Genomic DNA, 22,291 nt, shown 5'->3' on the forward strand with positions numbered 1-22,291 from the left:
GAGAGAGAGAGAGAGAGAGAGAGAGAGAGAGAGGTTAAACAGAGAAGTTATGATGGGAATGAGTTAAAATAAAATAAAATGGAGAGAGAGAGAGAGAGAGAGAGGAAACAGAGAAGTCACAGAGATGGGAATGAGAGAGAGAGAGAGAGGACAAGAGAGAGAGAGAGAGGGGTGGACAAACAGAGAAGTCATGATGGGGTGAAAATAAAAGGCCAGAGAGAGAGAGAGAGAGAGAGAGATGAAATAAGCAGTGAATGGAATAAAAATAAAAACCCCCTTTGATTTTATGAACTTGCAAAGGGACTTTAGACTCAGAACGTATATTTACAGAAACAATGAACTGCTGAAAAAGGTACATAAGAAAAAGATACAGAGACTCTAAAACGGATCCTAATATTTTCATCGCCTTGGAACGGATACAAATACTTACACCTTCAATGGGCACAGCTACTTGAAGTTTCATGAAGTGGATACAAGTATTCAGTTTTTATAAGAATCCTATATAGTAATAACAGCTTTACGGACCAAATGGAACTACCTACATCTTCATTAAAAGGATTCTTAATCTTTTTAGTAATTGCACCTTCAAGAAATGGATACAAGTACTTTAACTTTTTTGAAAAGTATGCAAGCAAGTACATTACTTCAGACTTCACATAAAAAGGATGATCATATAAAATTCTTCACCTAATTAGTACAGGTACTTATATTACTTCAATGAATACAAGTAATTTGATGCTTATGAAAAGGACAAAAATTCACATTGCTTTAAAACGTACACAAGTACCTTCATCTTCATCAGACGGACACAAGTACTGACATAATCAAGGAACGAATAGAAGTACTTACGACTCTGGGGAGACCCACAACCGCCGTTGGCAATTTCCCGACATCTTACCTGAAAATGAAGAAAATGATACCTTAATTTCCCTCCGAGCAAAAAGGAGTCACAGCAAAGGAAATGAGTCAGTGCGATTTAGCAACGGAGGAACGAGAATAAAGTGCATGAATTTAGGTCAGGAAAGCCTGAGGAAAATGTCCACTGGAAAAATAAATATTTGTTTCCAATATGAAAGTTTTCTTTTGATAAATGAGGCGCTGAAAAAATTCGTCTCACTTGTAGTGTTCGCTCTCTCTCTCTCTCTCTCTCTCTCTCTCTCTCTCTCTCTCTCTCTCTCTCTCTCTCTCTTCTTCTTTCCAATGATGCTTAATCAAGGAGCTATTGGCCGTTATGGCAAAAATGTTTCACATACGAAATATATGAATGAAACATCTGAAAATAATAAGAGACCAAAGCAAAAAATTAAACGCTGTCTATTTAAATATAGAAAAGCAAAACGAGCACCTTCAAGTCATTACGCAGCCAAATCTCAAAATAATGAGGGAATAAAAAGCAAAAGGAATATTTTACAAGAAAATGAATTACGTGCATATACAATGCACCTCCAATTTTTTCCGCTCTTGGATATCGCCCAAATTGCATTTTCTTCATACCGTCCGAAATCTTCTTCATGCCAGAAATAAATAGAATTAAAAATCACAACAGGCAACAAAAACGTGTGAAGGATGCGCATGAAGAATCCCGCCGAGGGAAAATCCGTCATGAAAAGGACAAAAAGGCTCCTTCAGCAGTCGCTTGAAGATGACTTCGCGTGTATAATCCTGGTCAGGACACCGTGACCGATATCCCCGGGTGATGGAAGATCAAGGCCTTGATAATTATGCACTGGGCTGGTGTCTGCAGGGAAGTGAGTGATATTTTATAAGGCAGGTTTACTTACATGAAAACTTTTGGTTTGTCCGAATGACAAACCCTCAGCATTTTGGTCTATTTGAGTGGCTGACCCATTCAGAAATTTCGACATACTTCAGCAGTACACACATTCAGCAAATTTTGTCTGCTTTTAAGGTAGACCACTTTGTCGACAAGAAAGGGAAACCTGTCAAACAGCTTTCGTCCACTTAAACGTAAGACCCAATCATGAATGAAGCACCTTTTGGTCTGCTTGAATAGAGGAACCATCTGGCTAGGTTTCGTCTACTTGAATGGTAGACCTCTTAATTAGCTTTGGTTTATCTAAATAGCAAACCTGTTCAGTAGCATTTTCCTACTCCAGAAATAAGCGTCTCTACCAGGACGTAATAACTGAAAAGGCAGAAGAGTTTTGAAAACCATACATACAATTCCTCTTTTAAATCCTGGGAGGTCGGAGGTCAAGGATTCGTCGTCAGAGAAGTCCCATTGAAGAAATAAGTATCTACACACTGGGATGCCATAAATAAAAGAGGTAATAAACTTTGACAAGATATTAGGGAGGTATCTGGTAACTTCAATCTTGTGAAATGAACGTTGAGAGAGAGAGAGAGAGAGAGAGAGAGAGAGAGAGACTGTTAAACACGGTAGAAGCACACGAAAATTCCTAAATACGTCTTTAAATATCTTTTAGCAACTTCAACAACTTGACCTCTATATCCATTTCACACTTAAACAGACCAACAAACAATAAAAAAAAAGAAAAGTCATATATATATATATATATATATATATATATATATATATATATATATATATATATATATATATATATATATATATACACACACATAATTCAGACTACTTACGACTTTGCTAAACCAAGGAATCTTATATAAAAAGGTAAACTAAAGAAATGATAAAAAAATAAGTATTTGCACATCAATAAATACCTGAGGTCTCACCTTCATCGGAAACAGCTCGACGTAAGTCCCATCTGGTATGCTCTCAGAGCTAATAAGAGGACTGGTTATTGTAGCAGGGCGTGGGCGCTGTTTATGCCGAAGGCGTGGGAAGGTATTGAAGCAGGGGCGTGCCCCTGGAGACAATTTTTCCATACCTCTGGAAAAAAGGTCACCTCCACCAACAGCGCGACAAATATCCAGAAGCCTTCTGGTGGCTTCTTTTGTTTGCGAGGAGTTACTGTTGACCTCGCTGGAGTCCTTTCTATTTCCGTCCGCATTCTGCTGCTTCTTGACCTCACCAGAAGCCTTGGCATTCTGATCTGTTTCCATCTTGGGCAATTTTCTGCCTATGTTAAGCCTCTCCCGGATGCCCCGGCCCTTCTTTTTCTTGTTGGTAGTTTTGCTAATGGCTGCAGTTCTCTTTTCCTGTTGTCCTTTATCCCTCCACTTCCTTCGGATGGCCTTAGCCTGCAGATAACCGAGAGCGTCTCTGAAGTCCAGGGCATCTCTCAGGCTGCTCTTTTCCCTCTGGTGGAAATCGAACGATTCGTATTCGTGGGGATCCTCTGCCTCAGCTGCGGTGCCAGACTTACTCTCACTCGCGTCCGTTCCTTCCAGTTTCTTTTCTCCTTCTAATTCTTCCTCCTCTTCTTTGCTCATCTCCGCTTGATCTATCTCTGGGGCGGACACTTGGGTATCCTTGTCCTCCATCAAAGCTTTCCTGCGGCGGGGATTCGGCAGCGAATAATACCCCTCCGGCAGGGTATCAGCAACCCTCCTGAGGGGTTTGGCAATTGGTGGGACGTCGTATATACTCTCGGCGATCGGTTGATTGCAACGGGGGAACGTGTAGTGGTCTTGGTCGAGTGTGTTGACGCTTTGAATGGATACTCTGATGGTGCTGTCATCGCTCTTCCCAATGCAGTTGAGTTCCTCGTTACTCCTGAAGAGTTTTGTCCGTTCGCAATAATTACTGAATTGACTATGGTGAAGCAAGTGTTCGGGTTTGGTGCCGAATAGGTAGGTGGGTTTAGGAGACGAACTACTTTCTGTCAACTTCACGGGCCTGTTATTACTAGGGGCTGCGTATACGGACACACTATTTTTACCTTTAGTAGTAACGTGACTGTTTTTACCTTTAGTAGTAACGTGACTATTTTTACCTTTAGTAGTAACGTGACTATTTTTAATTTTAGTAGTAACGTGGTTACTTTTACCTTTAGTAGTAACGTGACTATTTTTACCTTTGGTAGTAACGTTACTATTTTTACTACGCGCGGCATGATAGGATCGACTAAATTTACATTCACGAGGAACAGGGCTATTGTTTCTAGGAGCCGCGTAGACCGATCCACTATTATTTCTAATTTCAGCGGGAACAAGACTATTATTACAAGGAGCAGCGTACAGAGATCGAGGGCTTTCACTGCATTTGTTTCCAATGGCCTTTACAGATTTTTCCTTCTTATCTGCCACGCCCAACTTTCCTTCTGCCCTTTCTTCCCTCTGTCCCACAGGAAGTTGCTTAACTTCCGTGGCACTGAGAGTGCCACGCGCCGCCCTCTGAACGTCAGCAAAGCAGCGGCCATCGTAATACTCGTGAGTCTCCGAATCGTCAGAGACAAACTTCCTGTGAAGGAAGGACCTGTTGGCAGACGACGAAGGATCGGAAGCGTCCGCCTGAGACTCAAACCGCCCACTTTTCCCTGCGGAGGAACGATTTTCCTCCTTTTCCTGGGTGCAGGAGTCGTCGTCCTGTTTCTGGGATGCTGCGTTGTCCTCCTCGCCTGCTGAGGAGTTCATCTCACTGCTGAAGTTCAGAGGGCCACGAACTCTCCACTTCAACATCACTTAAGGCCTCTCCTTCGTGGGCGTGCGCCTCTTACGTCATCGAGTCATTTCAAGTGGCGCATCCACACACATGGCACTTAAAGTCACTTCGTATCACTCAACCGTGTCGTTTAGATTTTAGTTTTACGTCATTTACCTGCTTAACAATTGCAGTTATTAGGGATACAACACATAAAAGTAACTGATTTCAAAATGATGAAGTAATATTGCGACACATTTTAGTTAACTTTCGCGTACTCACATTGAAGATTCTAACAATAAACTATTGTAGTTTAAATACCTCTAATTAATTCTACAAATCATTATCACAAAGCAAAAACGGGACGAGGAAGGGGACAATAAACCCAAAAATAACAAACAACTTATAAACCACATTAATATTCTATGCATTTTTTATTTATACATGGAATAACTACAATCACACAACAGAAAATATCTTATTAATGCAATGATCACATTTTTGGTAATTCGTCGCTAATTTTATTTCCCAAAGGATATGGGGATAAGAGAGAGAGAGAGAGAGAGAGAGAGAGAGAGAGAGAGAGAGAGAGAGAGAGAGAGAGACGTAGCACTCTGTCTCCGAGAAAAACTTCGAAGTGAACCGACAGTTCAGGAAGCTCAACCACCGATACACCCGGTTTCCTGTACAAAACTCTTTCCTTGTAAGTTCCCAAAGGAAATATGCAATTAGCGACACAACACTTACCGATACTTCACTTCTCTCCTCACTCCCTGTCTCTCCCTTCCTTTGCTCCCTCTCTTCTCCCTTCTTTTACTGGATCCAGATTCCTCCCTACATATCAGTGCTCCATTTTAATCTCTTTATCTTTACCATTTTTTTTCCTTTCTTTTCACTTCAGGTTTCTTTCCTAATGTCTTTTCTCCCCCGGCCCCCCCCCGCTCTTTTTTTTGCTTCCATCTTCCTTATTCTTCCTCCCACTCTCCATTCATCTCGTGGTTCCCTTTTCCTCAGTCATTCCCCTCTTCTTATCTTTGTTCCCATTCCCCCTCTTCTTATCTTCGTTCCCCTTTACTCCGCCTTTCCTCCTTGCATTTTTAAAATTTTCTTCTCCCCTTCCCTTTCCTTCCTTCCCTCCCCTTCCCCATACCTCCTTCCTCGTTCCCAAACACCCTAGTTGCTTCCCTTCTCTTCCCCCTATCCCTAACTCATCCGAGTTCATAAAGAAAAATCTTACTAATTAGCAACAGGTGAAGAAAGTCTCCTGGAATGACGAAATCCATCTCAGCGTCTGAATAATCCAGGAAATTCTTCAGAGTTTCTCTTTCGGTGAAGAAATGGGAAAACGGAAACAAAAGTAATTCGGGGCGGGTACGTGTATAATTACAGTAGAAAGAAATAATGTTAAATCATCAAATTAGGTTGATGGGGTGGCGTCTCGATTCCACTATAAAAAGCAGAGAGAGAGAGAGAGAGAGAGAGAGAGAGAGAGAGAGAGAGAGAGAGAGAGAGAGAGAGGATAAAATACTGAAGACTGGGAGTAACATCACCCACAAAAAACAAAATAAACGTAGGCTATTTGCAAAGAAAACAAACACGTGAATTATGACATTCGCTCTGCACATAAATAGGAAGTCTCAATTCCACACTAACAAGCAGAGAGAGAGAGAGAGAGAGAGAGAGAGAGAGAGAGAGAGAGAGAGAGAGAGAGAGAGAGAGAGAGAGAGAGAAAAGGTAAAATACTGAAGATAGAGAATAACATCAACCACAAAAACCAAAACAAACGTATTTGCAAAGAAAACAAACACATGAATTAAAGCATTCGAATTACATAAAGACATTCCCACGATTACTTGTTTCTCAGACGAAATGTCTAAAAATGGCACTCCAAATAAGAGTAAAAATTCACGCGATTTTAGCCAATTAAATGCCTTATTAACTCTTGCGTAACTTAAAAAACGAATGACAACTTTCTGACATGATATAATCTCAGAATTTTAGGAATTAGACATCACGGGAAATCAGCAAATGGAAAAATAGCAGTATTGAGCAGTAAGAAATATGAGATATCGACGCGTGCTCTTGCACGCATTTGCAAATAATAATTTATTAATATTACCAAATTATTAACTGCTAGCCTCATGCCCTTTTTAACACGGACTGTGGCCACCACACTGCTTTAAGTTAACAGAGATGTGATGGATTTTACCGAAAGGTGCATATTCGCCCGTCCGAGGACACCTCTTTAGGCAAGCGAGAATGCTACCGATCACACCACGAGACATAGGCATACATACGTGAATATACACACACACACACACACACATATATATATATATATATATATATATATATATATATATATATGAATATATAAATATATATATATATATATATATATATATATATATATATATATATATATATATATATATATATATATATATATATATATCTTCCATTCTCTACAAACGTCCTTCACTATAACGACCTGTGAGAAGAGCTCATTACCCAGTAAGATGGCAATTTCACTTTACTTCTACTACAATATTCTGGGAATACGGCGAACGTAAGAGTTTCTCGTAAATAAATGACTGTGTCATGTCACGTGACACATGACTGGGGTTAACAATGGATTTCAGCCGAGTGAGTCACGTGTCGTCGTTGCAGATAATGCTGAGAGAGAGAGAGAGAGAGAGAGAGAGAGAGAGAGAGAGAGATTCTATCTTTTACTTTTGGAATACATAAGAAGCAAGAGCCCGTGCTAGAAGAAGGACAGCTTACCTATCTCCGTTCTTGTGATCTTTCACTTTAAAGTTCAAATTGTTTTGCGTATTATTAATAACTGCCTAAAAAGATAATATCAGTTTTCTTTTCCATTCTTTGAAGCTACTGTTGTTTGCTTTGCAAGCTTTGAAATTCGGTCAATAGTCGCTCTACAAATAGTCGTTTATCATAACTTTTCTTAATCCTTCTTTTCATTCTATACATATTGCCTCTGCCTTCCCATCATTCTATCTTATTAACTTTTTCTATCAGTCAATCTTTCTTCTTACCTTTAAATACTCTCTATTTATCTGTTTGTCTGCTTAGTTTTTAATATACAATAATCTCTTTCTCTATCTACTTCCCTCATTATTTCTATCTATCTGGCTATCTATCCATTCTTTTAACAGTAAGCTCCAACAGAATCAGGATGACTGTCACGTGAATAGGAAGCCACGCCCATCCTTTTCAGTCCAGGATTTTAGTTCGTCACTCTGAATACTCAAGTGTTGTGACTAAGACATTTTAGAAAGGGAAACTCTCAAGAGAGATGTGAGGGACAACGAGAAGAGAAAGGTTTTGCCATAACGAGCATAAAAGAGAACTCGAAGATTGTCATCAAAGGGAGTAATTTCAAACCATATCACACTCGCGCACAGATCCATTAAGAAATGACAACAAAATTTAAATTGTTGTTTTGAGATTTTGCGATGGCTGAATCTGGAGTTCATAACCCAAAGTCTGTTACAAAAATATGATATATACACACTGATACACAATAATAAAAATTGACTTGGATAATAAATTCACTGATAGGTCGAGACATAATTTTCCGGCGCATACCTACAAAATAAAACGGTCAATTTATTCCTATGAACCATTGCTAAGTATGGACGAATAACAAATATCATTAGACGCTTTTCGAACACATTTTTGAAGAAAAAAATGACAGCTTTGAAACCATAAGCCTTGATAACCGACGATCTAATACTGATTTGTACCTAAAAGCTGGCGTCACAAAAACACGGGTCATTAACGCCTGCTCAATCGTGGTTCAATAATATGACACAAGTGATTTGTGACGCTGTTACGAGAAGACTGAAGACAAAAATGATATCCATTAAGCTAAGCAAATTTTTATTTCTTTTTCTAGAAACAATTATAATGCCGAGTACGTCACCGTATAGACTGCATATTAATATGCAGGTTTTAATTAAGTTTTTCTAAGTTCAGAGTATCTAATCATAGATAATTAATTAATTTAAACGATAATATAATGACAAAAAATTAAAGAATATAAGGTAAAACTAGAGAAATAATATTGAAAATAGAATGAATCACAAAATAAAAGCAATAGGCGATGTACTTTTCAAAATAAATGACATTCTTTTAATATATTAACTTTAAACTAACAATGAGACCTTATAAAATGAGGGATGGTTTGTGTGTGTGTGTGTGTGTGTGTGTGTGTGTGTGTGTGTGTGTGAGTGTGAGAGAGAGAGAGAGAGAGAGAGAGAGAGAGAGAGAGAGAGAGAAATTTGTTCCTGATTTTTCGGCAGGCTGCATCTTAATTCTGGCACCACCCCTGTACTGACAAGCATCACTACATATGATTAGTATTCCTTTTGTCCTCAGTGTTATTGCCACGATCAACTCTAGTGCTTTTTATCGTAATTTCTCCTTTTATTATCATTTGTACCCTCTTAGTTTTTTATATTAATTCTTCATCCCCAGCGGAGAGCAAACTTGATTTAGTGTTGAAAGTTATGATTATCGCTTTTTCACAGTTTCATATATCTAAGGAAAATATATTTCATATATTTTCCTTCTGACCTTCACTGTAAATATATCTACCTTATTTTCAATACCATCCAACAGCATTTAGTAAGTTAACCACTAAACAAAAACATACACACATATATAATGAAAATCAATATATATAATTATATATATATATATAAATATATATATACATACATTGTATATATATACATATATATACATACATACACACACACACACACACACACACACACACACACACACACACATATATATATATATATATATATATATATATATATATATATATATATATATATATTATTTCTTTTGAAAAGCCGCAGGTGAAAACTCAGCTCTTTCCTCACGGATATCCCGGCGTTTGTTACCTATCTCACACACAGCCACAAAATCATCAAGATAACAGCCGCAGCATCCAGGCAAGCTGCAATATTCATCTCCCGACACTGAGGGGAACATCATCACTTCCTGTGCATAATGTTAGGTGGCTTTGTATGGTGCAAAAGATTTGTACCTTCTCCAGGTCAAAGGATTTTTCTTTTTTGTTACAACTTAAATTGGATCGTTGGCCACTGTTTTTGTGACGTCAAAGTGCGTTCCTTTCATCATACCAACACGACCTTTTTTTTAATATAAACTGTTTTAAGAATTTATATACTTCTGCCATAAACGATCAAAATAGACACATCGTTCTACAATAATTGCTACCGATAACAGTACATTATTTTTATTAAAAATGAATTTTCGGAGTCGAAGACCATTACTTTTGGGATGCCAACGAACGTTTTCCCAGTACCAGGTAAGTTTTTTTCAGAGACGTTATTAAGATAATTCAAAAGTACCTTTCATATACCTATATATGCTTTAACTGCACAAAATTTTTAATTTGAGTGTAATGTATCTGTATGTATATATATATATATATATATATATATATATATATATATATATATATATATATATATATATATATATGTATATATACATTATACATATATCTATATGTATGTATATATATATATATATATATATATATATATATATATATATATATATATATTCCGAATACCTTTCTTGCATACGTCTGAATGACTTCCCTCACTGCAGCTACATTATCCAAACCTAGAGTCATCTTCTCAAATAAAAAAATTACAAATCAATATGAATCTGCAACATTCCAGCCACACTTCCGATTTCACAGGCGAATAAAATCCAGTGATTACGACGCCATCACCGAAATACTCGTGTTTCCGAAAAACCAATATTCCATAAATCCAATCAAACCATAATGAAAAGGATGTCAGTGACCCATGACTAACCAGAATCCCGGTCAGAGACATCCCGTGAAGTCCGTGACTTCGCGTCTTCTTCGTCACCGCAACGACCCACAAAATGAGGGAGACGCGATCGAAGATTAGAGTGAAATTCACTGACCATATGCGCGCACGAATCAATATTCCTTTTCCCTTCCAGGAGGCATCTTCAATTGAGACATCCGCAGTGTCTTTCATGTGATTCAGTGCCGGAGACCTCATTGCGCGACGCCTTCGTTCGCTTACGGTGGATGGTGTTGTGCAATTCGCGCGCACTCGACCGTTATGGCCTGCAGCGGGAATAGTAATGATTGTGGTGTGTCTCCCGCTGCGTGATACATATTTCGCCTTGGTATATACGCGGTGCCCCCTTCCTTCTGCCCTGGGAGACACAACGGTGTCCCCCTTTCCGTGAGTAATGTAAGCATTATGGTTTCCCTTCTGTCTGCTCTAATTATCTTGTAGTATCCCTTTACCTTGCCACAGAGAACATTAGGCAATCCCTCCCCATCAACTCTGCAAAGACTATAGTATCCCTTTCCAGGTCTTTGTAAATAGTATTGGTATCCCTCCTTACGGCACAGACTACAGATTCCCCTACCTCCCTCAAGCAAAGACTCTATTATCTCTCTCCTCTGCCCATTGCAAAGATTGTTATCTTCATCCCCTGCACTCTGCAAAGACTATATTATCTCCCTCCCCTGCCCACTATAAAGATTATTATCTCCCTCCCCTGCCCACTACAGATTATTATCTCCCTCCCCTGCCCACTGCAGATTATTATCTCCTCCCTGCACACTACAGATTATTATCTCCCTCCCCTGCCCACTGCAGACTTATTATCCCCTCCCCTGCCCATTACAGATTATTATCTCCCTCCCCTGCCCACTACAGATTATCTCCTTCCCCTGCACTCTGCAAAGACTATATTATCTCCCTTCCCTGCCCACTGCAAAGATTATTATCTTCCTCCCCTGAACTCTGAAAAGACTATATTATCTCTATCCCCTGCCCACTACAAAGACCACATCTCCCTCCCCTGCCCACTACAAAGATTTATTATCTAACCTCCCCTGCACTCTGCAAAGACTATAGCAATCCCTTCCCCTTCCCCTTTCAAAAACACCGGCACCTCCATCCCCATCGCTTCCCTACCTCCCCTTTTGAGACCATCACCACACACCAGCCAACGAGCCTCGGGGGATTTTTCGCCATCTCCATTGCGCGCTCCAGTCAAGACCTGGAATATCGGTCTGGAATCGCCTTTTCCTTCCCGCAAATGACCTTCGGTGCCGCTCGACTTGTTCGTCTTCAGTGATGAACATATATATGAATGAAGTGCTTTTCTTTTTACCATTTAACAAAAAAGTTGTTTTACATAATACTGATGATAAAACTTTGTCTTGAATGTGCCTTCGTGATTAGTGAGCCTTAAAAACGAGTTGTTTGCCTTCTGTTATGTTATAGTACGTTGCCTTTGATGTATGTTCTCGAGTAGTATGTAATTTCTTACCGCAAAAACATATCTTTTTATAAGGAAAAAATACGTGCTTGTCTCTGGTATATCTCCCTGAATAACGAGTTATGACTATAATAAAGATGCACCGATTGCCTTATGCTATTATTATTATTATTATTATTATTATTATTATTATTATTATTATTCCGTTCATACAACCCAGAAAAAAGTTATGTATGCCTTTCATTTGTATGCAGAAGATGGGTAAAGTAAATTCTAACTGGAGACGTTCTGATTAAATAAAGAGAAGTTAAAACCAGTGTATTTTTTTCATCAATGAATATTGGGAGTATCATACCTGACCTAACACCACCAGGCAAGAAATTCATACGATACGAAGGATAGTAAACACTTAAAAAAAGTTAATATAGTTGCAATTCATAAATTCCATAAAGTTCAGAAAATGTCACGAATTCAACGAATTCCAGGATTTAAGGAATAAATAACATGGGGTCACACCTCCAGGTTAGGAACCAGACGTTTTCCATCTTCCATTCTCCTTGCTCCACTTCAGGCCTGGACTACATCCGGTCAACAGGTCGTCGACCCCTTTAACCGAGTTCACAGAAATGCTAAAAAAAAAAAATCACAGAAATAAGCAAATTACGAAATATTGCTGTTATCCAAAGGTAAGAATGGAACGAAAGAAATGACTGTGAGAGAGAGACCCGACAGATGCAACACGTTTTCCCAGCCATTAAGTACCTGCGATGGCTCGGCTTGTTTGTTTCGCTGCACCCTTCATTGAGCAACTCTCCCCCAAAACCGGGTTTCTATGTAATTTGCATCCATTTAACGAGGCAGGAGGCCTTGGCTGCATTACTCTGAGTCGGGTGATTACAGCAACAGCAACGACGATAAAAAATAATGTGGATTAATACTAGTAATAGTAACAATACTGATAGAAAACAGAATAATAATAAACAGGTCGAATATCATGATGTATGACTTGCGATAAACACAGACGATTGCAAAATAATAATAAAAAATAATAATAATAATAATAATAATAATAATAATAATAATAATAATAATAATAATAATAATGATGATGTCACTGCGACGATAATCAAACCAAAAAACAGTAATTTCTAATGATATGAATACTTATATTACCAATTTTCATCTGCTTCCTAGGTTGAAAAATCTTATCAGAGGTCACATATTATATATATATATATATATATATATATATATATATATATATATATATATATATATATATGGATTTATGGATCTATGACTGAGGGTTTTCAGTCTATTTTGTTCCGCTAAATCTTCGGTCTTCTATTATATTTAAGATGACTATCAAATTCAAATAAAAATTCTTTGAGAGAGAGAGAGAGAGAGAGAGAGAGAGAGAGAGAGAGAGAGAGAGAGAGAGAGAGAGAGAGACAAGGTGAAAGATCACAGAAGCAAAAAAAATACACACCCGACAACAATAACAACCGCAGCCATTCTGACGAATAGCCCTTGATGGCAAAATGGGCAAAATGATTCACAGCTCTTCTCCAATCTTCCGCCCAATCATCACTCCCCTATTCAACTGTTTCCCATCCCCTTCACAGCCCCCAAACACCCTGTTCCGCTATTTTACACCTTCTTCACAATTCCCAATCCCTTATTTCACTGTCTAATGCCTCCTTCACAATCCCCAATCCCCTATTCCGCTATTTTACACCTTCACAATCCCCAATCTCTTATTTCACTGTCTAATGCCTCCTTCACAATCCCCAATCCCCTATTCCGCTATTTTACACCTTCTTCGCAATCCCCAATCCTTTATTTCACTGTCTCCTACCCCCTTCACAATCCCCAATCCCATATTCCGTTATTTTACACCTTCTTCACAATCTCTAATCCCTTATTTCACTGTCTCCTATCCCCTTCACAATCCTCAGTCCCATGTTCCGCTATTTTACACATTCTTCACAATCCCCAATCCCTTATTTCACTGTCTCCTACCCCATTAACAATCCCCAATCCCATAGTTCTTAGGAGACGAAGGGGAGAGTGGAGTGTGGGTTAGGGGTAAGGGGTTGAGGGAATTACCTCCTGAGGGAAGGGGACTATAATACTAGAAAAAAATTCCGTTACCCAGGTGACCAATTTGGATACCTTCCATATATAAATCAGTTCGGAACAATACTAATCTCAGCAGGCACTTAATTATCTGTATAACTTAAATTAAAGTTAAGCTTTGTTCGCTGGTAATATCCAGGTCCCAGGATCGATCCCGGTCTGCCTGCAACAGCCAACCCAGTTGTGAATTAACATATTTTTTTCCTAGGCATATTCAAGAATTTTTTGTCTGGAACACGTTCTCATCCATAGTTTAAGTATACAAGGCAACTTCTATCAAGAAGCTTTCAATTGTCATATCTTTTGGTTCTTAGTATTTTTTACTGTTCACACATACATACCTCCTTCTATTTGTAAAAGCACGTGAAAAACAATCGTAACTGTAAATCAGGCACATTTCCTTTTCTGTAATGCACATTCACACAAAGCCTCATAATTCCGTACACAAAGATAATAGTAATAATAAAATAATAATAAAAATAACATTGCAAGAAATTTCCTGTTCCCCAAACCGGCAAACTCGAGCAGACATGTGCTACACAAAAGTTCAGCAGCTGATTGCGTCACAATGCCAGGCCAGAGCATACGTGGCATTTAAATTTCCCTTAACCCACTTGTGAAGGGCACGCGAGCACGATGATTAATGACGGCATTGTAGTAATTTCCGGTGACACTGGGTTAAGGCAGAGTTGGAAACCGACTGGAAGTTGACTGTAATGCAAATACCCTTTTATAACATACAGAAGTTTGCTTTTATCAGTTTAAGTTATGCTAAATGTCGGTTAGCGTTGGCTTTCACCGTTAAGTTAATTAATGTGCAACGTAACCTTTGAGTTTAAATGTTTGTTCATCCATTAATTTTGTCTTCTATACCTGTTTCCTGGTCAGGTGAGCCTTGATTATTCAGGTATGCTTAGGCAACCTATTAAACTTTTATTGCCCATATTCCTCACAGCCAAAATACGTATTATTATTATTATTATTATTATTATTATTATTATTATTATTATTATTATTATTATTACCAAAAACTCACAATGAACACGCCTAGGAAACAATTATTTCACGGGGAATCCTCACGAAATATAAAAGTAAAAAGCGAAAAGTATCTGAAAAGTAGAGATAATGTGAAATAACGATAAAATAACAAATAAATATAAAATTCAGCAAAAACATATTCAGAAAACAAAACACTTTCAGAGCGTATTATCACAGCAACAGGAAGAGAATCTTTCGAAACTACAAGATATAGTTACATACACTCATCTCGAACCCCTTCTCTCGATAATGCCTCCACTTAAGTATAAATACCACCTATTAGAAAGCTTCTTGTAAGAGATAACAGGCGCTATTCATCGTATTTATCAATCCGTGAAATATGTCGCACCAATCTAGATCCCTCCATCAAAATGCGGTCCTCCTATCCGCAGTCTATCCTCCCATTCCGCTCTGGTTTGCCGCTTGATGACCGGGATAGTAGGACGGGTCTATTTCGCTCCGTTCCACCTTCCGTGTGCCAAATATCTAGGCGATCATTAGCGACGACTCCTAATCTGCAACGTGATTCGTCGATTGCAAGGGTCATTACCAGGAGGAAGTTGTTTGAGAGAGAGAGAGAGAGAGAGAGAGAGAGAGAGAGAGAGAGAGAGAGAGAGAGAGGTTATACATATATATATGTGTGTGTGTGTGTGTGTGTGTGAGAGAGAGAGAGAGAGAGAGAGAGGTTATACTCGTATGTGTCTGTGAGTGTGTGTGTGTGTGTGTGTGTGTGTGTGTGTGTGAGAGAGAGAGAGAGAGAGAGAGAGAGAGAGAGAGAGGATATGTGTGTGTGTGAGAGAGAGAGAGAGAGAGAGAGAGAGAGAGAGAGAGAGACAGAGAGAGAGAGAGAGAGAGAGAGAGAGAGAGGATATGTGAGAGAGAGAGAGAGAGAGAGAGAGAGAGAGAGAGAGAGAGAGAGAGAGAGAGAGAGTCATACATACGTACTTGAACTTCCTCACTCCAGCTGAGACCCACTACAGCCGACTGACCTCCGGGTAACTTAATCACCTTTGAGGTCAACAAAGGCACAATTGGTTTGGAAAAACGTACCCAGATCGCATTAAAGCATATATATATATATATATATATATATATATATATATATATATATATATATATATATATATATATATATATATATATATATATATATATATATACATATATATATATATATATAGAGAGAGAGAGAGAGAGAGAGAGAGAGAGAGAGAGAGAAAGAGAAAAGCTTTATTTAGAAAAAACTTCTCGTTAATTTGAAAGCAAGTTCTCCTATTAATGTTTGCTTGTTCTGTTAACATAAATGGTCTTCTTGATCTTGTTAAAGTCATAATTAGTATATTTAACGATTCTTCGAAAAGAACCCAGGTCTACCGTACAGTCTAAAGGTTTAATACTGCTATTAAGACTGAGAAGCAATAATAATTCGCGATAAGCATGAAATAGAAAGTAAATAAATTTAAAGGTAATATTAACATTATTATGGTTATAATAACTGGGAAAAAGACCAAAAAACCTTTACAAGGAAAATGTAAAATTCATAGTTCAGAAAAGGCTGAAGTAAACTACTAACAACAAAGATAAGTAAAAATGCGCCGAAGTTTCTTCGGCGCAATCGAGTTTTCTGTACAGCCGCCACAGCATATAATCAAGGCCACCGAAAATAGATCTATTTTTTGGTGGTCTTGGTGTAATGCAGTATGAGCCGCGGCCGGTGAAACTTTAACCACGGCCCGATGGTGGCCTATCCTATATCGTTGCGAGACGCACGATTATGGCTAACAGAAAAAGTGCGGACAGAATAAAGTGCTAACGGACAGGCAAAGCCGGCACAATAGTTTCCTTTTATAGAAAACTAAAATGCAAAGACAGGAGCGAATGGTATTGTCCTAAACAGCTTTTAGCTTTGTTGACTAAAACCATAAAACGTTTTATAAAATGTCGGAGATGAAATGAGTCCAAGCTTCCCACACTCACTTTCCCTCCGGATACAGCTCAGTTACGCAGGTATTAAACAAGTACCGTACCTGTAAGAATCACATCTTGGACCGGTTCTTAAAGGCATTTATTAAGTCATACTGGTTCTCCCTGGCCAGACCCGAGAGTCAAAAGAGAAAAAAATAAGAATTAACCAATTCCCAGGGTTTAGTTTCATATAGAACAACATCTACAAGAAAGTTCTTATCACGATTATGATGGTGTTCTATCCATTAATGCTATTCATCTTTGGGCGATTATATCCAGGAAACAAAATCGCAATTGGAGTTTAATCGAAAATAAAGACACTTTTTCAAATATATGAATATCTCATCATATTTCTAATAAGAAAGATATATACTGAGGTGGATCATTGCTCCTAAGGAGGTTTACTTATACATTCCATATATATATATATATATATATATATATATATATATATATATATATATATATATATATATATATATATATATGTATATATGTATATTACATATATATACATATATATATAATATACATATATATATTATGTATATATACATATACTGTATAAGAGAGGGAAAGAGAAAAGGGGAGAAAGACCAGAATACAGACAATATAATAGTCTTGTCAAAGGTTTGTTAATATCCCTTTACAAACGAGTTCTCGTTTCAGTCTATGTAAAAATGTCTTTAAATACAGCAAAAAATTTATGAGTACTTTTACTTTTCACGATGTGTTGAAAGGAGAGATCTTATCTACGTCGGACACTTTCAAATTTGTACTCTCTTAGAACAGCAGATCTTGGTAAAATAAGGATACACATATACATACATACATACATATATATATACATACATTTATACATACATACATATACACATATATATATGTATATACATATATATTTCTTTTGTATTAATTTTGTTGTGATCTCTCTCTCTCTCTCTCTCTCTCTCTCTCTCTCATTTTCATGTACCTGACCATTTATTTCGTGATATGATCTCGCCTCCCTCACTCTCCATGTACACACACAAACACACACACACACACATATATATATATATGTGTGTGTGTGTGTGTGTGTGTGTGTGTTTGTGTGTGTACATGTGAATGGAAAGAGGGAGGCGAATTCATTTCACGTAATAAATGGTCAGGTAAATGAAAATGAGAGAGAGAGAGAGAGAGAGAGAGAGAGAGAGAGAGAGAGAGAGAGAGAGAGAGAGAGAGAGAGAGAGAGAGAGAGAGAGATCAAAACAAAATGAATACAAGTGATGTCATATGAAGACATAAAACTAGAAACTCCAAACGTTTTTCTTTGATGACGAAAACAAATTTTTAACATTTGTGAAAACCGAATAGTATATCTTGAGCAAGAAAGCAGAACAACGAATGAGGAACAAATAAAAAAAACAATTAACCCTGAGAGATTCGAAGTCCTGTTTCTACCTTCATCTATCCTATACTTCTCAAGGCGAAGTAGTGAAGGTTATCAAGTAAACAGATTATAGTCAGTCGTCTATAACTGTAATGAATTAATGTTCTATGCAATGACTGTATATGTTATCGAAGCTGAAGTGTCATTAAATTAATGATTGAGCTACGCTAACAAAATTAATCTCCTTTTTTTATGAATAAACTCTATGAACCTTCTACGTTATGTTCAGATTACTGACAGGTCATTTTGCTCAGTCAGTTTATATAAACCTGTATACAGAGATCAACTTTTGAATACTGAGTTTCATAAACCTTTTACATTAATCGGACTAAACGTTTTGATAAACCATATATGGTAATGCGTTAAATAAACCTCCTGTGTTATTTCTCAATAGTTCGATGAACCTCATTTATTAATTTGAATGTCGAACATCGCATATCAATACTAAACTGCTTGATATAACTCGGAGTCCCGTGTTAATGAATTAGGCAACTCCAATAAACTGTATACATCAAAGATAACATTAACGAGCTTTGTAACTTCCCTCGTTATATCAATCGGTTCGATGTTAGACGATTTTGTATTATGCTTATTAGCTCGATGCTTTATAAAATTCCTAAAACGCTATATTATGTTGATCGCCTTTATAAACATGTTATATATTCTTTATCAGAAACACACAAAGCACAAGTAAATTGCAAAACGTGTGAACGACCAGATGATATGATCATCATTGCTACATACCATATTTATACGTTTTTAGGTCAACATTTATAGAAACAAATAAAACGAACCAAGTAAACGATAAAAGAAACACAATGTGAGATGAACAAGCAAAACAAAGAGGTGACGTGATAGGAGGCAACGAAACTGACAAACGAACAATTAAAAAGAGAAAGAATCTGATTTCTGACCTCGGCCAGATCAAAGTTGGGACCACAAGGCGTTTAGGGACAATTATTGGGATCTTAACCTTGCCGGGTTTGATGACAAGGCAGTCTAGAGGGTTAATCTATCTACCCAACTTTTCCCTTCCATATGGATACCATATTATTGATAAAACGTTAGATGAAGATGGTTTTTAAAGTAAAGAGGCAGATATATATATATATATATATATATATATATATATATATATATATATATATATATATATATATATATATATATATATATATATATATAGAAATATACTGTATATGAGAATGGTATCATGTTATGGGTAAACGTTTTATCCTTCCTCAATTGATGGTATCATACAAAAAAGTAAAAAATAACCGAAGTTTCTTCGGAGCATTCGAGTTTTCTGTACAGCGTATAACGCTGTATGAGCGGCGTCCCATGAATCTTTCAGCCACGGCCCGGTGGTGGCCTCTCATATAGCGTTGCCAGACGCACGATCATGGCTAACTTTAACCTTAAATAAAATAAAAACTACTGAGGCTAGAGGGCTACAATTTGGTATGATTGATGACTGGAGGGTGAATGATCAACATACCAATTTGCAGCCCTCTAGCCTCAATAGTTTTTAAGATCTGAGGGCGGACAGAAAAAGTGAGGACAGAAAAAGTGCGGACAGACAGAGAGCCGGCACAATAGTTTTCTTTTACAGAAAACTAAAACGCAGACGGACTCTTGACTAGGTTTAGTGACTGCCGGTTGCAAAAAAAAAAAAAAAAAAAAAAAAAAAAAAAAAAAAAGAATTCTTTCTCTACTCCTCTGTAATTATAAAACCTATTTGGTTACATGTTTTCTGTGTACATGCTGCATCGTGTCCTTGTCTACTAACGTAAATTCGATTCTTTTACAGTTTTAATGCTTATCACTGATCTAATTGATGGTAATGCCTTTAATATTATTGGAGATTGGCTATACATAAGATTGCGGTAGTATTTTTACTGACGGAAATGTCTGAATTATGATATCCTGCCTTTAAAAGTTATTGATAATATGTGTCATTAGAGGACAGAAGTAAATAAATCTAACGAATCTTGAATTAACAGTTCTGAAAATACTTCACACACTTTACATTTACTGAATCCTAACGAGTAAAAACAGACATTTAAAAAAATAAATTCTTCTTTCCATAAAATGACACCTTTCAATCAAACGAAGGTGTCGTTTCACCTCAAGACTCAACACTGCGACCCAGAACTTGCAGTTGTATAAAAAATAACAAGAAAGAAGACACAACACACACATATATGTTACAGAAAAATGACGACCACTTTGTTGGTGAAATTTCCACTTGTTAAATGTCTCTATTTTCTTCCGCGAGGTCATCGTTTTCTCCAGCTTCTATTTATTATTGTGTCTCATTTATTTTTTAAAACATTACTTCATTCTTTTTAAGCATACAAAACATATTTGGCCTATATATGAAATTTCGCCTACATTTAAAAAAGCCATAACTTATTTTTATAGGTTTAGAGGTAAGGTCTTCGCCCGTATTCAGGAGGTTTAGAAAATAAAAGCAAAATATTCAGTTGACATCAAAAGAAAAAAATATCTATTGGTATGATTTTTAAAATTTGGTTCATATTCTCTAAATTAATATGGTTAATATCCTCTCAAGAACAGACTTCAAATGAGTTTCCATAGCTAAAAAGAAACCATAATATTCATTATGGAACACACAGAGATGTGTATCAAAAACTTTGTATTCAGTGGGTAAATATACACAAACTCCTCTTCTCTATAAAGGTCAAAATGATTTTCCACGAAGGTGAAGGACACACTTCCAGAACTATAAAATTCAGTTTTCTAATTTTCATTTTAAACACTCGTTACTTTCAGCATCTCTCCACAGCTGTAACACTTAAAGCACGCGTACATCATGTTTTAAATTTCTTTAAAAATACGGCATATGTAATACTTTCAGAGCATTGCATGCATTCAATTTCTTGACGAATTGCACATAAAAAGTATTGCAAAATTCACACGGCACCTGAAATTTCTTTGCGAGTTATACATGTGCAGTACTACTGACACAAAGTATGCACAACATGTGTTTACGAATCAAACATATGCACCAATACTAATACGCAATACTCGTGAAACATCTTGAAGAATTATCAAACGAGGTGTGTTACTTTAACACAGTACAAATTAAATACATAAATTAAAATGCAGTACTGTAATATGAATCGTACATTTCTTTACGATTCTGCATATGCATTACACTCTCACACACATTTAAAAGAAACTCATTTGACACCAATGAATCACATTTTCTGTTTCTTCACATCAGACTAGGCACTAACAATGACAGATCCGCGGGCGTGAGGCACTGCTCGTCTTTCGCGGGCGGCGGCCGACAACCGAACTGCAAGACAAACGTAAGCAAGGTAGGAGAGAGAGAGAGAGAGAGAGAGAGAGAGAGAGAGAGGTCGTGGGTGGGTGGGTGGCTGGGCGGACCGAGTGGGTGAGACGGCTCGGAGAACCGAGAGGGAGGTGGTACACTACTGGAGGGTTTGAGTGGGCGGGTCGACCTTCCTGTGGCTGCGGGAAATGATGGTGTCAAGGAGTTGAGGAGTGGAGGGGAGGGGAGAGAGGGAAGGGGGAGGGGGAAGGTAATAGAGGGAGCACATAGTGGCCCGCGGAGTGGAGTGAAAGATGAAATATGGGAGTGGAAGTATAACAGCAGGAATCACGGGGGGAAATGTATGTCAACGGTGTCATGAAAAAAAAAAGAAGTATTAAGATATAGGCGATACCCGTACATGTGAGTTATTGAAAAATAAAGGAAAACATTTAAATCATTTAAAATGGTTAGAACGGAAATATAAAAACACCCGACAAAGGTGAAGGAGTCGGAATGAAAATAATAAAAAAATTGGTAAATA

The 22,291-nt window shown here is 37.4% G+C and overlaps 1 protein-coding gene across 12 annotated transcripts in view; it reads right to left on the reverse strand.

The window, feature by feature from the left end:
• Positions 1-22,291, reverse strand: part of LOC136842464 (uncharacterized) — a 764,342-nt gene that overhangs the window by 361,417 nt on the left and 380,634 nt on the right. Inside the window, exon 1 of one of the 12 annotated variants that reach the window (XM_067109836.1) lies at positions 2,719-4,581. The exons of the other annotated variants lie outside the window; for them this stretch is intronic. Within the exon in view, the coding sequence (XP_066965937.1) occupies positions 2,719-4,566 (1,848 nt within the window). The 5' untranslated portion in view covers positions 4,567-4,581. Of the gene's footprint in view, positions 1-2,718; positions 4,582-22,291 lie in introns of those variants that run through there. 12 annotated transcript variants of the gene reach the window in all.

The sequence above is a fragment of the Macrobrachium rosenbergii genome, chromosome 10, assembly GCF_040412425.1.
Source record: "Macrobrachium rosenbergii isolate ZJJX-2024 chromosome 10, ASM4041242v1, whole genome shotgun sequence".
Taxonomy (NCBI): domain Eukaryota; kingdom Metazoa; phylum Arthropoda; class Malacostraca; order Decapoda; family Palaemonidae; genus Macrobrachium; species Macrobrachium rosenbergii.